The 17873-nt window shown below is 40.9% G+C and overlaps 1 protein-coding gene across 5 annotated transcripts in view; it reads left to right on the top strand.

Moving 5' to 3' along the window:
• Positions 1 to 1092: 1092 nt before the first annotated feature.
• PHF3 (PHD finger protein 3) overlaps positions 1093 to 17873 on the top strand; it is a 71180-nt gene continuing 54399 nt past the window's right edge. For 2 of the 5 annotated variants that reach the window (XM_054023531.1, XM_054023533.1), the window contains exon 1: positions 1093 to 1325. Coding sequence is in view for 1 of the 5 variants with exons in the window: in XM_054023530.1 (XP_053879505.1) it covers positions 12153 to 12396 (244 nt within the window). In the remaining 4 variants the exon portion in view is untranslated. Of the gene's footprint in view, positions 1326 to 12127; positions 12397 to 17873 lie in introns of those variants that run through there. The other 3 variants (XM_054023530.1, XM_054023534.1, XM_054023536.1) reach the window with 3 other exon arrangements.

Genomic DNA, 17873 nt, shown 5'->3' with positions numbered 1-17873 from the left:
GGCACTGTATAACCTGGCCCAGTACCACTCCATACATATACCAGTCTGCCGTGAGGTGATTCAATCACTGTGAGGAGATTCAATCACTAAGTCCTACATACTTCCCTTCCAAGCCAGTTAGTTTCTTGCTCTAGGTCTATAGGGCACACCGACTGGCTCAGCACTCTTGTTTTAGCCCTTCTGTGGGATGCTACTGCAGTAGGAAGAAATCTGTGTCACTGAGACCTCCTGTGCCTTCCAGCTGCTTGCATGCACGGTGCAGAGCTCCACCTAGGCTGGTCTGGGTGGTCAACCCCTTTGGGGCTAACATGTCAGGAAAGCAGAAGACACAGGCTTAGCGAAGGAGTTTCTTAACCACAGTTACTTTACTGTTAAAACACTCAAACGTTCAAAGTTCTTTGCAACCAAAAGGCTGAAGCTAGACCCGCCCCGAGACGGAGTTTGCACCTGTTGTGACTGATCAGTGTATCCAAGACGGAAAGGGTCGCCACAGGGCCCCTTGCATGCGCGATCACCGACCTGGGCAGAGCGACCCTCTCCCCCAGTTCTTAAGTAGGGTCTCAGTGTTGTGGGCTCAGGGCCTCCTCACTAGTATCTGCCTCTCTGCCCTGTGGGCCTCTGCGCGGAAAGCCCGCAGCTCCACGGGGAGGGCCCGGAGCTCAGTCCTTCAGCGCCAACGGCCCGCCAGTGCCCTCGGTGACAGTCGGAAGCGGCCGAGCCCCTTGCCCGGCCAGGACAGCTGTCCGGCAGGGCGGCACGGCCACACTGCTCAGGCGGCGCCAGGAGCTGAGGCGGGGCTCGCACCAGGATCCCGCTGGATTGTGCGGCGGGAGCTGGGCGCCGCTGACCCGCCCACGGGGAGCCGGAGGGTAACGTGTGAAGCTACAGCCGGGGCTGCAGCGAAGCAGGCACCGAGACTGGTCAGTTCAGCACCTCTACCCTCGCGCGCCGTTGGACTCACACCCGCGCTGCCCGAGACGTTGCCTTCGGCGCTCTGCCCTTGAGGCTGTTACGCATGCGCCCCGTAACCTGCCTCTAGTAAACACAGCGGTCACGTGAGCTGGCCTGCGCGGCTCCGCTCCCCTCACGCACGCGGCGGGACGGGGGGCGCGTACACGGGCACGCGGCTGTCGGCAGCGAGCGCCAGGCCGAGCGGGCGGGACCACCTGAGGCAAGGGTCGACGGGGGGTGGGCACCTGAGCGCACCCCCCCAACAAGGAGCGAGCCGCGCGCGCGCGCGCGCCCCCACCGCCTCCTCCTGTGCGGCCGCCGCCGTCCTCCTCCCGGACCTTGGCCGCGGGGCAGCGCTGGGCGGCGGAGCAAGGGTGAGTTACCGCCCCGGGGCACAGGGGCGAAGGGCGGCTGTGCGGCCGCGTCGGGCACCTCTGCGTTCACCTTCCGGGCCTCCTGGGCCCGAAGCAGCGGCGGGAAGGTGGCGCGGCCTGGAGCAGGGGCCTCTGCGTTGGCTGCCATGGGCCTCCATCCGCTCCGGCGTGAGGCCTCCGCCCCGCCACCACGCTGGCACTGGCCGGGGGGAGCCCGGGGCCGCTGGGCACCGAGCTAGAGTCGTCTCCGCCCCTTTCAAGGGGGCGGCCCCGGGATATGCTGGCCGCCCTGAAGCAAGCTGGAGCCGGCGCCGCCCGGCCCTGGATACCCTCAGGCCTCGGCCTTCTCCTGCCCTGTGGTTCTCCTACCTTCCCCCTCCCCTCCCTCGGGCCTTCTCCTGCCTAGGGCCTACTGCCCTTCTCCCCAGCTCCCTCGGGCCTTCTCCTGCCCTGTGGTCCTCCCTCCTGTCCCGGGCCTGCTGCCTTTCCCCCTCCCCCACCACTGACCTGTGTCTGCTACTCTGTCCTCCCATCTGTCCCCTGGGGCCTACTACACACACTTCCCCTGGGGTCTGTTACTGACCTGGGCCTCCTATCCTTCCCTCACTCCTTCTTGTCCGCATGTCCTACACTCTTCTCCCTATCCCCCTCCCCCTACTACTGACCTGGGCCTACTATACACTCTTCCACCCCCCCCCCCTCCCTGAAGGCGTGCTACTGACTTGGGCCTGCTAGACCCAGTCCTACATCCATTGCTGTATCTCCCCCTCCCAATACACACACACACTGCACCAGCACCCATTACTGTACTTCCCCAGGACACATCATGCTGCCAATCTGGACCCTGTTATACCCTTCCGCAGGACCAACTGCTGTATCTCCACCTCCTCCATACACAGACCACCCATACTGATCTGAGGCCCTTCTCTAGCACCTGCCTCTACACCACTGCTGAACCAAATCCTGCTGCAGTTAACTCTTGCCACACACATTCTTACTCCCATCAATCCCAGATGAATGATGATTGGACCTTCTGCAGCTCCTCTCACTCCCTTCAGTGTCTGCTCAACCATCCCTTGCTATTCCATCTCCCCCTTCCCCCCCAAAAAAACGACAATCTCCAGTGACTCAGACCCTTCTATTTTCCCCCCTGACCTCCATTGATTTATTTCTCCCCACCATAGTCCTAAGCCTGGCATCAGAACAGATAAAAATCTCTGCATCTTTCTACAGTACTTCTTGCATGGGGGTTACAAGTAAAAGAGATGAGTGAAAATAACCCACCTTTCCTGCCCAGATGAACAGAGTTTGTCAAAGTGTCATACACATTATGCATTATGGTAGCTATTCCCAAATTAGCATATATATTGTGTGTCCCTTCCTCACTGTCTGTAGTCTGAAAGATGCTGCGGACCATGGAGTGGGGTATTTGGGGGCTCTGTTTATGGGTAACTCTCATGAAGTGTTCTGCAGAATGAAAGCTGTAGAGGGTCAGCACATAATGCAATATTTATACAGAATAGAGTATTCAAAGTTTAATTTTTGTACCTGCTTTCATATATTTTATAAATAGATTTGATTTCTAGACACTACAGATTTGCTCCATCTTTTGGTAGCTTTTAAAAATTAATACAAATTCACTGAAACTAATAAAAATATTTTTGGTGCAAGTGTAAGTAAATGTGTAACTCCTCCCAATTAAAATAGTAGATTTGCACTTGAATTGGTTTAATAAATGTATTAAACATACTAATACAATTATATTATGTAGTTAAGCATTTTATATATAGGAACATTTTAAAATGTTGGGTTTTATATTACTTGGAATAATTATTAAACTGTCCAATAAATGGGTGAGGATGTTAGGTTTTACATTTACCCATAATAGTATTCCCACAGCCATGTATGTCATCTCTCAGCCATCCTTTTCTTGAAAAGCTGTAACTCTATTTTCTGTACAAATTACTTTAGATACATTCTAAATCTGGATTCAAAACTCGCTCTATTTCTTAGCAATCATTACCATTTAGACTGGGAAAAAAACTGGATGACTTCGCCTATATGAACTGCAATATGTTGCCCAGTCAATTAACCTTGCAACTGCTTGTTACCTCTAGAAGTTAACAGCATATCAGTATGTGTAGGATATTGGATAGATTTAACACAGCACAGTCACTTGCTGGACTGTAACTTGTTGAATTACTGTCTCAAAATAATCTTAATTGAAAACTTCTGTTTCGAGATCTTTAGTTGTAGCCTAGATCTACTATATCCATTACATTCCCTTCATTTCCTAATAATTAATTTAAATTGGCATTGGCTTCAGCACATAGACTAAAACTGACTTAGACTGTAAATAAAGGGTAAACTGTGGAACAGTCCAGTTTGGTGCCATATGGAATTATTTTAGCCCCGTTTTTAGTTTAAATATGTGATGAAATGGAAACCTATAAAAATATTCAATTTACAAACTATACTTAATCAAGGTGTGGCACACACCAGTAAGGAAAGGAATATGTGCAGGAGATACAAAACATGTATTAACTTGCATTTGTGCATTTGGGAAAATTGATCTTATGCATATGGGAAAGTTTTGGAAAGCAATAAGGTCATAAAACATTTTGTTGCAATGCAAAGCAGTTTGGTTATGAGCTTACATTGTGATCTGATCACAAAACTAATAAAAAAAAAATTGGATGGCATGTAAAAGAGGCATGGGATAAATACCCCTGTTTGTATTGCACTAGAGAAACATCGTCATACAAGGGGACTTACTTAGGAGCTTTTGAAAATTCCAGTAGGCTGCATTTTCAGGTGCCTAAATATTTTGTAAAATTGACTCTAAGTGTAGTTCAGAGCAACTCTTTATCAGAATGCTGTTCATAAGTTTAAAGTAATTTCTGAACAAAATTATTATGGGGCTGGATGGATTGACCTATTAGCACTAAAAGAAATATGTACAGTTTGACATGTTATGACTAATACTTAGCATTTACAGCATGTATAGTTTTTAAATGCTTTATAATAAGTTTTTGACAATATGGGTGTAAAAACCAAGGAGAATAGCTACTTTGTGTGGTCAAGGCGTATAATGAGTAATATGATAACAATTAATATAGAAAACTTTAAAATGGATGTAGTTGAACCTCTTCTTGCTGCAAAAAAAGGGAAAGAGGCATATTTTGTTGAGTAGGGAATGGGTGGTAGCAGGGGCTAATCTGTTCAAGGTAGAACATTGCTGGTGGGATCTTGTAAGTGATTGTGAAAGGTTTCACTTTTGTGAGTACCGTCTTTCTCCTTTCTGTCTTCCTTTCCAGCTCCTTGCCATTTTAAAAAACATATCTCCCTTCTGACTGAGACCTTTACCTAGTTCTGGTTTATTAACATAATTATCTTGGATCATGCTTACTGGATCTCTTTGTTAGAGAAATACCCTAAAATACCTTTTTGACTGCTTAGGTGCTTCCTTTGAAATACTGAGGAAGCTAGTTCTGAGGGGTCTGCTGTCCATCAGTGTTGAAAGGCTGAATGTTCAAGATACTCATATAAAGAATTCTACCTACTTTAGTTAGTTTTAATTGACTTAATATAGAGTTATAGAATTTAAGGTCAGAAGGGACATACATCACCTAGTCTGATCTCCTGTATATCACAGGCCACCAACACCATCCAGCCCCACATACTAAACCCAGCACCCAACAACCAAAATTAAACCAAAGTATAGCAGCCCACAGAAGACTAGACTATTACGTGCCACAGGGAGAACATGCAAGATTAAGGTGCACCAATGCCTAAGGCCCCTGCAATGGCATGGCAATGAGTAAGTGAGATACCAGGTAATCCCAGCAAGTGACCTGCACAAGAAGCCAAAACCCCTCCAAGATCACATCCGATGTAACTGGAGGGTTTTCCTCGGGGAAAATTCCTTCCTGACCCAACATGTGGTGAACAGTTAGACCCTGAGCAGGTGAGCAGTAACCATCCAGCAAATACTTGATAAAGAATGCTTGGTGCCCAACTTAGAGACTGGTCCACTCCATCCAGTGCCCTAGCTCCACCTCTGATGCTTCATAGGAAGGAGACAAAACAAACAAACAGAATCAGAATAAAACTGGGGGAGAGAGAGAGAGAGTGGGGGAAGGAATCCCTTCATGACCCCTGCAGTTGGATGGCTGAAGCGTGAGCATTTTAGGAACATAAAACTGGGACATAGACTGGACGTTAGCCCCTGGAGCTGCTGAGCACTGCCCCCTCCCATTACAAGCAACTGTGTCATACAATAGCACTCATAAATTTGTCCAGTTCTTTCTTAAAACTAGTTAAATTGTTTGCCCCTAAAATGTCTGTTGGGAAGCTGTTCCAGAACCTCTGACTTGTCAGGCTGTTGACATTTCAACAGCTCTATCATTAGCATATGCTTCTGGTAGACTCATTTATAAAGAACTTTAAGGTAGGGTGAAGAAAGAGAAGAGCAGGTTAGGAGAGTCAGAAAACAATGTGATGAAGAGTCAAGTCCAGTAATACTTGTAGCTAAAATAAGGCTAATTTCCAAAGCTTAAAAACAATTGAGTCAAATCAGCATGGAAGAATTTAATTAGAAAAAATGGTAATTGGGAATCATTTAAGAACACCTCACTAGATGCCCCAAAAGCCACAATTGAGGAAGAAGGTGCACAGGTTACAAAATTGATCTGGTTTAGAGGGAAAGTGAAGGCAGCTATAAAATAATAATAATAATAAAACAACAAATGGAAGAAAGGAGAAGTTGATGGTAATGAATATAAATCAGGTGTTAGGAGTTGTAGAAACTGATAAGTGAAGCAAAGGGACATGGAGAAATCTATGGTCAGCAGAATTAAGGACAGTAAGGAGTTTCCAAAATATATTAGGAACACAAAGAATTCTAACAATGATATTGGTCCAGTACTAGATGGAAATGGTAAAATTATAATGATGCAGAAAAGGCAGAAGTGTTCAATAAATATTTCAGTTCTGTATTGGGGGATGGAGGGAACAGAAGCTGTAGTCTTATCACTGGTATCTCTGGAGGTTGCTAAACGGAAGTTACTGAAGTTAGCCATTTAAAATCAGCAGGTCAAGATAATTTGCATCCAATAGTTCTAAAAGAGCTTGCTGAGGCGCATGTTGGACCATCAATGTTGATTTTCAATAAGTCTTGGAGCATTGAGGAAGTTCAGGAGACTGGAAGAAAGTTAATGTGCCAATTTTTAATGGGATGACCCAGGTACTTATAGGCCTGTCAGCCTGACACCAATCTCAGGCAAGATAATGGAATGGCTGATACAGGACTCATGTAAGAGAGAATTAAAGGAAGATAATGTAATTAATGGAAATCAACATGGGTTTATTTGAAATAGGTCCTGTCAAACTACTTGATATCTTTTGATGTTGAGATTGCAAGTTTGGTTGATAAAAGCAGGGCTGAAGCGCGGAGCAGCTCTGGAGCAGCGGAGTTGCAGGTTTTTGCCTGGAGCTGTAGTGGAGCCAGAGCACAGCTCCAAAGCCCTGGATAAAAGTAATAATCTTGATGTAATTTACTTAGACTTCAGTAAGGTGTTTCACTTGATACTGCATGATATTTTGATTAAAAAACATGGAACAATATGAAATTAACGTGGCATGTGTTAAAGGAGTTAAAACTGTCTGACTAACTGATAGGTATCTAACTGTAAATGGGGAATTGTCATGAAGCGGGTGTGTTTCCAGTGGGGTCCTGCAAGGAGTGGTTTTGGCCCTGTACTGTTTAATATCTTTATCAATAACCTGGAAGAAAACATAAAATAGTTACTGATAAAGTTTGCAGATGACACTCAAAATGGGGTGTGGTAAATAATGAAGAGGGCGGGTCACTAATTCAGAGTGATCTGGATTGCTTGGTAATATGGGCACAAGCAAACAATATGTGTTTTAATATGGCTAAATGTAAATGTATACATACATAGACAATACTTACAGGATGGGGAAGCATCTATCCTGGGAAGCAGTGACTGTGGAAAGGATTTTGGTGGTGTGTTGGACAGTCAGCTGAGCATGAGCTCCTAGTGTGACGCTATGGCCAGAAGAGCTAATGTGATCCTGGGATGAATACACGGGAATCTTGAGTAAGAGAAGAGAGGTCATTTTACCTCTGTATTTGGCACTGGTGTAACTGCTGCTGGAATACTGTGTCCAGTTCTGGTGCCCATAATTCAAGAAGGATGTTGATAAATTGGAGAGGGTTCAGTGAAGAGCCATAACACCAATTAAAGGGTTAAAAAACATGCCTTACACTGATGCAAGGAGCTCAATATATTTAACTTACCAAAGAGAAGGTTAAGGGGTGACATGATTATAGTTCATAAGTACGTATACAGGGAACAAATATTTAATAATGGGCTCTTCACTCTACAGAGAGAGGAATTAATGCAATCCAGTGGCTGGAAGTAGAAGCTAGACAAATTCAGACTGGCATACGTTCTTATTGGTGAGCATAGTTAACTGTTGGAACAGTTTACCAAGGGTCATGATATACTCTAGGAATTATTTTGGGAAAGGTCTATGGTCTTTATTGTACAGGACTTCAGACTAGATGATCACAGTTGTCCATTCTGGTCTTGGGATCTATGAATGAAAGTAAGGGACTGAGAGCTGGGCAAACTTCTCCCATACAGTATGGCCAATGTGCCTTAGACCTGACCTACAACTATACTAGTACTGATGGTAATCTTTTGAGTAGAGACTATTAGGCACATTTTTTTTGATGGCTTTGTGATTGGAATAAAATTGAAGAACAGCTGGAAAGAGACCACATTCAGCCATGTTTCCACCTAGCTTTGTATTTTTTTTTTTTAAAGGACACTGCCAAGATAAATTTTATATCTTTAAAACTATTTTCCTGTAGTTATGTAGGAATTCAGATGCTTAAAATAAATTGGTGGTCATACCAAATATTTTTTTCTCTGTGATGTGTATTAGTTGCTCTTGATTATTGTACTTGAGGCAGAGTGGTCCAGTGGATAAGCCACATTGGCCTTGGAGTCATGAGATCTGAGTGCTATTATCCATTCTGCCACTAACATGCTGTGTGACCTCGAGCAAGTCACTTCACATCTTATACCTCTGTTCCCCTTCGAACATTTTGTTTCTCATCTGTTTAGATTGTAAACACTGTGGGGCATAGACACTTGCTGTGTGTCAGTACAGTGCCTGGTACAATTAGGCTTTCTCTCAGTTTGGGCCTCTAAGCACTGCTGTAATACAAATAATAGCTTCTGGCATTAAAATACAAACCCACAGTAACTTGAATTAGAGGAGTATCAAACCCATATTATCTTTTTGTTTGCTTTGATTATAAAAGGACAGGTGGTTTTAAAACTTACTTATTTCTACTGAGTGTCTCCTCTCTGAAATGAAATTCATTGGTGGATGTGATGTAACCAAGGTCTCCCAGGCTGTCATCAATCTGTGGTGGCTCTGGATATTTATAATCCTGGGGGAGTTGGGGGGGGAGGTAAACTAAATTTAATATGATGAATGCTCCTTTCACTTGGGTTATTTAAGGTACAGCATGCAGCATAAGGTTAAAAAGGATTTTTCTGTATGTAGTTAATTTCATACCAGCTACGATGGAGCTTTCTTCTTTTGCCTCCCAGTCTGACATTTTATCATAGTAGGGCTATATACCATTTGATAACATTTTCTGGCCTTTATTGTGGAGTCTGCATATAGGGTCCAACTCATTTCCCATGAGTGTGTCTAGATGTTTTTTTTAAAACTTTGGTCATTGACTAGTCTCAAAGACAACAAAGTCCTTGTTGAAAAGGCTGCATTGTTTAGTGTATGAGACTTAGGCCCTGGTCCCACAAATGACTACATATGTGCGCATGGGTCTACCCCAGCAAGTGCCTTAGTACAATCATATACTCTACACAAAATATGCACACTTGTTCCAGGGGACCTCATTAACACTATTCAGAAAAATATATAAAAATAATGGAACTAATTATATCTGATCCTTAATACATTAGGAGTCCACAGCAGCAGAAGACTTAGTTGATTAGCTCAGCTAATACCATTGTCAACATTTAGCATTCTAATTAGCAGTTACATAAGGAACATTTTAAACCTCTGTAAATTTTGCTTTTTCCTTCAGTTTAGGTTCTGCCAGATTCCATTATTCATAGCCTGAGTTAAATTTATGTTATACTTTACGTTTAAAAAAGTGAACTTGATTCTCTGTCTTCATCTGAGACCACTTGACTTAAAAGTTTGACTGTATGAAATTTGGCTAATATAAATTTAGGAATATAAAATGAATATATGCAGAGCAGTAGCAAGTTTAAAAAAAAAGGTTTTGAGAAAGGTAAATTATAGTTAACATCAACTAAGAAAAATATGAAACCTGATTTACATAATAAGCTAACAGTAAGTGGAGGTAGACTATTGAAAAAAATAAAAGCTTATACTTAAAGAAAAAGGCAGCTAAAGAATACATTAAAGTTAAATGTATCCAAAGAAAATCCAGAATATGTAAACGGAAAGTATAATTAAAGACCAATAGTGTAATTTGAGGTGGACTGTTCTAATCTGTAACGTTCCTTTGCAGACAAGTACACTTAAGAAGAGTTTGTGTGGACACCACCTTCCTCCGATATGCTTTTTTTCCCTCCTGCAAAGCTGGTTTGAAGGAGGAGAAATTTGATATGTGAATTCCTTTCTCTTGGAAATCATAATCATTGTGGACTACTTTTAATGTAATTCTGGCTGGATACTGTGCAATATGAATCTCTGCCACACTTAATAATACCATAACAATATTTTAGTCAAGCATTCTTTGGGATACAGAGACCTCAATTATGCTTATTTTGTGGCACAAAAAAATGAATTTTACGAGCTGGAAATAGGGAAAATGGGAAAGGACAGGTTAAAGCAATGAGACAGAGAGAACCTAGACAGATTTTAAGTTAGCTGAAACTGTGGAAGACTGACAAGTTCCTACAATAAATATCTGTGATGTGGACCTACATTTTGTTCCTAAAGAGAATCTAGAAATTAAGGTTGAAAATTAAAAAAAAAAGTGATGTTAAAAACAGCCATTAACCCCTAAGGGCAGAAAAGTGCCTTGTTTAGAACAGAAGTTTAACTCCTAATTTTGCTAATGCATGGAATATACTCTCATTGGAAGGATGTTAAAAGTAAAACAAAAAACTTCCTCAAAATTCATTAGGTACTGTGTGAAAAGTAACTTATCTGCAGTAGATGTTTCTATATAATATTTGTACAGTATGGAATATAGATTCTGAAGGACACTGACAATGAGATATACAGGTATGACATTTGAATCCATAGCAGCAGAAACATTTTTCTGAATTTCATACAATGCTGTATAAATTATTGCAGAAAAGTTCAAAACTTCTATTACTGGAACAAATGACAGTGGGTCAGAGTTGAATCATACTTTCATGCCTGTTCTCTTTCCCCCCCCCCCCCCCTCCACGGGTCTATGACCTATAATCTTAATTGTTGATCTTGCTTTTGAGGACATAGGTTTTTGAATATTAAGAGTATTCTGTTTGTATGTTTTTGTTATAAACAGGGCCTGTGGCTGAAAAACTTGATATAGAATTGTGCTCCAAAATAGAAGCTTTTGTTTATAAAAATTAAGAATAGCCTGGTGTTTGTGATCAGTTAGTGTCGTTGGCTGTAAACATGGCTTGTGTCCGCAAACACAATTAGCTATTGTGGCAGCTAATCATGTTTAAATCCTTTTAAGAGGCCTAGACTGGTGCATGGTTCTTCAGCATTATCTACACCAATTTTTTTTTTTTTTTTTAAATCCCATGGTTGAATTTGTAGTCTGTTCAACTACATTAGTGTTGGCAACATTGTCTAGGGTAGGGTGTCCAGCTTGCCATCTTTTTTAACAATGTGCCATTTAAAACTACTCCGTGTACAGTATGTTAACAATGGTTCAACTCTATTAGCAGTTACATGTTGTGAACAACCATGTCACTTGACTGGTGCCAACAGCCATGGGGAAACTTAGAAAACTTCCCTAGTATGGAAAAGGCATAGAGGATTTCAGTGTTGTAAGTGAATTCTAAACCCTTAACACTTTTGAGCACCTTGTGTCCGCACACACACAACTGTTTGTAATAATGCATGAGCATTTCCGTTGCAGTTACATATTCAGGGCAGATTTCACAACCATTGTGTCCTGTATCTGTTGCTTGGTATCTTATGAGGTTATGAGGTGAGGAGAGAACAAGAGAGGATATGCATCTTCTTCCCTTCTCCAAAAGCCTCAACTACTTTCTGGCTGCCAAAACCTATAGTCTATCAAAACCTTGTTGTGTGCCAACATGCCAACTTTCCGCTACCCAGCTATTGTACATAGCAGCCTTCTCTGTATCCCTGTCTCCTTGTACAATGCAGTTATCTGTCTTCGTTCCAAAAATATGGAGCATACTGACAACATGAGGACAATATAAAATTAAAAATATATTAACTGTTCATTTTTAATATTTAGTTAAACTCGACTTTTTTATTAATTACTGAATCTGCAGCAGAATTTCCAATTTGTCATACAGAAGTATTACAGAAACCAGGACAGGTCTTGTCACATAATATAGGTGCAGCTTGCTAGTAGAGTACACTGGGGCTTGCTTATACAACATAGCAACTTAAAGTTAATAACAAATAGTGAAATCAGTGACACAACCACCAAAACAGCTTGTTGGTTTCTTAGGTTATTTACAATTTGTAGCTTATTTTCTTATGGTATTTTTCTTATCTTTCTATAGGGCTGAAAGACACACAGGAGTCTTCATGGATATAGTTGATACATTTAACCATTTAATTCCTACTGAACACTTAGATGATGCCCTATTTCTAGGATCCAACCTGGAGAATGAAGTCTGTGAGGATTTTAGTACAAGTCAGAATCTCTTAGAGGATTCGCTGAAGAACATGCTCAGCGATAAGGATCCTATGCTAGGATCTGCAAGTGCCCAGTTCTGTTTGCCTGTTTTGGATAGCAATGATCCCAATTTCCAGATGCCTTGTTCAACAGGTAAATCTTACAATTTTTTAAGATTACAATTTAAAATACTTAGTGCCATCCCTTTTTGCTAATGTAGAAAATGATGAGTTGGGGTTTTTCCCCTTCTATTTTATGACTTAGGCCCCAGGCATTAAAACACAGGCTGTTCTTTATTTCCCACCGAAGCAGTGATAAGCTTTGCATAAGTACTACACCTAACCAGCAAAAGTAGCCAGCTGCCTTCAGAATTGCAACAATGCAGAGTTAGCAGTAGGAGTGCTTGAATGATGCAAACTATTCCTGAGAGCTCTGAGATACTCTGATAATTCTAGGCTTTCTAGTACTCAGGTGATACCGAATCCCAAGGTTTTCTGCTTTGGTTGGTTTCAAACCAAACCATTGCCATCGCTAACAGTGTTCTTTGTAATAGTTGGGATATATTTGAATTAGAACCAGTTCGTAGCAATGTTTAAAAGAGGAATACCATTGTTTAATGGTTATTGAAAAGTGTATTGCAACATTTTTGAAAGTTATTAAAAGCCACTGGGCCAGTTTTTAATTTCATTTACATTGACAGAATATTTACATTGAATTAATTGTAAATCTGGCCCACTATTCATGTATCCTTATGGTTAAAAGTTCAAAGATTTCATGGTTGATTGGTAGTACAAACAGAATCTTGATATGGATAACATTGCTGAAATTTCAGTAGTGCTTTGCAGTGTTTGAGCTATAGATCTGAAAATGCTGATATCATATCGTCAAGTACTTTAATCAGTTTTTTTCCAACCCCCCTCCCTCCTCAAAAAAACAAAAACCATTTCCTCATCACAGTGAGGAAGCGAGTTATGTTACTGCAGAACCTAGAATAGATTCTCATCTTAACTCAATTTTCTGTTTTATAGCTCCAGCTAACAGATCAAGGAAAGTAACAACAAGGGTATTTCTAGAAATGAACTGTAAAGCAAACACTAAATATTTTGACCTTTACTGCATCTTCATGATGACTAAAGACAGCCTCAGATAATATCTTCCCCCACGCCCTTCTTCACTCCCCCGTAGTCCCTCAACCTACAATGCTCTCCCCCCCCCCCCCCCCAAAAAAAATCCTAACTGTTTTTCACATTAGACATATGGAATCCTCACTATCTCATGGACTTGGACAAAATTTGGATTATATGAATAGTAATGATGCACAAGTCAGTTATCTGTTATGGAGTTACTGCTCCATTTCCTCCAGATATTGCTGGGGATGCTGAATCTTATCCTAAGATATGTCAATATTGCACATCCTCTTGGGTACACATGTTCTGCATAGTCATGTGTATATAAGTGTATACCTATCTTGTAAAGACGTGAGGAAACAGAAATGAAACCTAGTCGTAGAAAGATTAGAAATATGGCCAGACTTCATCAAAACATCAGTATACAAAATATATTTCAGGACGGAGGCTTCAATTCTTCTAATCCAAGTAGTAGTCCCCTCTTCCCCTCCCCTCCCCCCCGCACAAAGATTTCTTATGCTCACATTTCCATGTACTCCATAGCAAGTTGAACCTAAATTCTGCAGTAACATTCTTGGATTCTGTGGCACTGTAGTGGAAATTCTGCGACAGCTGTTTTTTAAATTTATAAGTGGAATTTTTAACGAATGAAATATGAAAATGAATAATACAATAAGGACAGAAGATCTTTTTATATTAAAGTCCATTTATTTTGTGCTGTTCCTACACTTGTACCTCTCAGTATTCCAAATATTTTTGTTTTAACAACTTGCATTGTAGAAATTGTCAGGACAAAGCTGGAGGATTTGGCAGCTGCATGGAGAGGAGTTGGGGCTTTTGGCACAGTAGCTGGATGTTTTTGCTAAAATGATCAGAAGTGGTAATTAACAATACGGATATTTAAATTTCAAGCTTACCATGCCATTGAAAATAATGACTCAATTCATCCTTTTGATAGCTATTGTTTCAGGCTGTCTGCAGACTTGAATTGTGTTGGTTTATACTCTGTTCACATTGTCATGGTTTTCTTTCAAACCCTAAAGGCTAGAAACATACTTTTAAATAAATAAATAAATGAAAACTTATATTTTGGGGTGCAGTTCTGTCATGCAATGAGGATTCAATGGGATAATGGTATGCATCTGGTCTTACTTTTTCTTTATCAATCTCAAGGAAGGCGTATCGTATTCTAAAGGTGATCTTGCACCAGCAGTGGCTATGCTTTGCAGTTGGAACAACCATTATCATTTCCAAGCAATGTTTTTCTGCCAGTCCCCACTCACTGAGTGTTCATGTAGCTGATGGCAGATTTGGTAGTCTGTGTGAGAGACTATGCAGCTCACTGTAACCTGGACTAGCTACTGGAGAAAGTAAAGTAATGCAAGTTGACAGGTTTCAATGTGCTCTGCACCATCAAGCTCCTGGGGAACACTTTGAGTGCCTAGTGAACCATCAGAAGAGTTCCCTTATCACATCTCAGAAACGCTTGCATCTGGGAGTTGTATTCAAATTAACATGGTTTCGTAGTATTGCCTGAGGAGAAATAAAACAAAATTTAGGCCTTTTATTGAACAATTCCTTACACCCCTTTAGGTATCGGCACACCAGTGTCATCTGCTGCTCATTGTGGTGGTGGTGGTTTGTGTAGCACAATCTCTATACTCCTCCTCTGCCTCCTTCAGAACTTCCTGATCAGGCATTGAAACTCCCAGATACAGGATATTGGATCATCTGTTGAGAATTACTCTGAACTTTCAGAGGTCCATTAGAAATGATCACCTCATCATCTCTTCAAGGGAAAACTTATAATAGATATTCCAGCAATCTATAAATTTATTGAGCGATTCCAATCTGAACTCCCACCCCATAACTCAGTCTCCTTTATAGTCATTCATGTGAAGACTGACTAGTGCCACAATGGCTTATCTCAACCATCAAGACGCAAAAAAAGTGAAAGCCAAAACAGAGGCTAGAAAGATTTCTACATTTGGGTCTGCACCATATTGCCACATACACCTGCTGTAAAACCAACAGTCTTGCTGATTGGCTCAGATACTGTAATCTGGATGAGGGAAAATGAGAGCTAACCAAGCAAGTTTTTGAGCAGATTTCATTGAGATTTCCGTGTGTGCCTCTTCACAACTCAGTCCAACAAAGATAATTACATTCTCCTTCTCGCATTGACAACTATAGGCGTGAAGAGGACACCCTATTATTCTTTTGTCTCCATTAATATTACCAGCTTTTCTCTTCACATCCAGTGTAGCCAGAAACATCAGTGCAAACTTCAGTAATCCTGATCCAACTTTCCTAAACCAGTGCCCATGCACATATCAGTATGTCTACCATGGCTACTTCCAGTCTCTCAGGACCTCATTCACCAGAGCTCCTAAACTCACCCACACCTTAAGTGTCTAATGCTTACTTTGTGGAACCTGAATGGTCATACTTCCTAAAACATAGTTACTTTTGAGCTGGTTGATTCACTCCTTAAATTCAGAAAAACCTCCTCCCAAGCAAGTTTTTAGGAGCATATGGAGGACCTGATATTCATGGTACATGAGGAGGAAGGCGAGAGAGTGAGTCTACAAAAAGACTTCTTCTTAGATGATTTTTTCATAAGGGTCACTACGTGGAAAGTGAGAGTGTCTGTACTGCATGCGGTACATCCGACCCCTTCCCATTCTATCCAGCTGATTCATCCTCCATTCTAAAAGGAGGATCGCTTCAAGGACTATTGAGTATAATGGAAGCATAGGCTAGTATTTACTAAATCTTGTTTTGAACTATTGGATGAAATGTATTTATGGTTTCTGACTAAAGTTTGCCTTCTTTTGAGCAACACATTGGCTAGATATTTTAGCACTATTTGGCTGCTTCCATTAAAAGCAACCTTACCTTCATTTCCTCCCCGATACGCTGTTTCTAAGGCTAGTTTGGCTCTTTAGAGAAATTGGGTTGGTCAGTTAACCAATCAATTTTCTTTCCCTAAATTTTCTCATGTCTTGGCAAAACAAAAATGCTTTACATGTTTTCAAGGTAATAAAATTTGGGTTTGCCAAAAGTAAATGATGGAGGAAATGTCTGCTGTATTGATTTTGATTGGTATTACATCTGGGACATAGAGGATTTTGATGCTTTGCTGTACCCATTTCTATTTCTAGTTGACCATTGACCTATTTTTCAACTTTAATTGAACCTCCTTTTGAAGGTTTAAATGCTTACTCTTTTGGAGTACAACTTGGTGGGTGGAGAATCATGAAACATCGAGATTTCAGGGCAGTTCCATTGATGTGTGTATCATACATTCATAAAGCACTACAAAATTGACATTCCTCATTTGATTTTGCCTTTGCATATAGTCTTTTGTTCTTCCTGTGTTCCTTCAAATGAGAGCCCTTCTGTTTTAAGAATAAAATATACAGTAATAAATTCAGTTTCTTTGTATCATTTGGCTTAATATTTCTACTTCAGACATTTTTAACTTTTTTACTTGAAATTGTTGGAGGATGTTCTTTGTTTGCTACTTCCAAACTTGACAGAACAGCAGATTACCATGACTGACAATTGTGAAGTCAGTTTCCATATTATAGAACTGCCTTTTCTAAATGGGAATTCAGTGCTTCATCAAGCCCCATACTGGATTATTACTTTGGCTACTTCTGAATGGCTGGCTGCACAGGGATGGTAATTTGATCCTTCTCTTCAGATTTTCTGCTCTGAGAGAGCAAGGAGATGGCAAATCTTTCATTTAATACTTTTTTGGGGTGAAGGAGAGGAACAAGTGTCCAACCCGATGTTCTGAGATCTAAATGGTTTTTCTTTTGTAGTTTTTTTTTTTCTTCCTTAGTTTTGGCAGTATTGACTGGGGGACATTGTTAGCACTGTTCACTGAGTGTCTCTACAGGGTATTGACAAGCAGACCCTCTTTGATCTAAACGAATATACTTTAAAACAGAGTGGAGGATAAATTAATAAAATATATGGAATTTGGATTGTTGGTGTAAATTATATAAGTAGTGACCTAATTTGAAGATCTGTGGAAAACTGATTTTTTTCTCTATCAATTAAAGAATAATCTTAATTCAGATTCTTGCATCTTGGTATTGCAGATCATTCTAAGAAATGGCACACTAGTATAGGAAGATCCACTTTCATTTGCATAACTTCAAGTTAATGAAAGCTTTATTCACTTGAATATTAATTATTCCCTGTTTTACAAATCCTTCATCCAACTCTAAGGCTTGCACAGGCGTATGGTACAATAGTTGCTGCTTTCCCTATTAGATCCCCTCACCTTCTATGCTGATGGCCTATTGCATCAAATCACAATATACAACATGGTAGAAATATTAAATTGTGCAGCATTTATAGCATATGTTGAAGTCAAACTTGGAGCAACTTAGGTATATTTGCTCCTATTGTTACCATTAGTTAACAGAGATGGAGGCAGCAGACAAGAACAGTATAAAGCAGCAATAATGGTGTTTTGTTCCTAATAAT

This window comes from Malaclemys terrapin, chromosome 3 (genome assembly GCF_027887155.1).
Source record: "Malaclemys terrapin pileata isolate rMalTer1 chromosome 3, rMalTer1.hap1, whole genome shotgun sequence".
Taxonomy (NCBI): Eukaryota; Metazoa; Chordata; order Testudines; family Emydidae; genus Malaclemys; species Malaclemys terrapin.
Note: the sequence above shows the minus strand (reverse complement) of the source record. Positions and strands in the feature narration are given on the sequence as shown.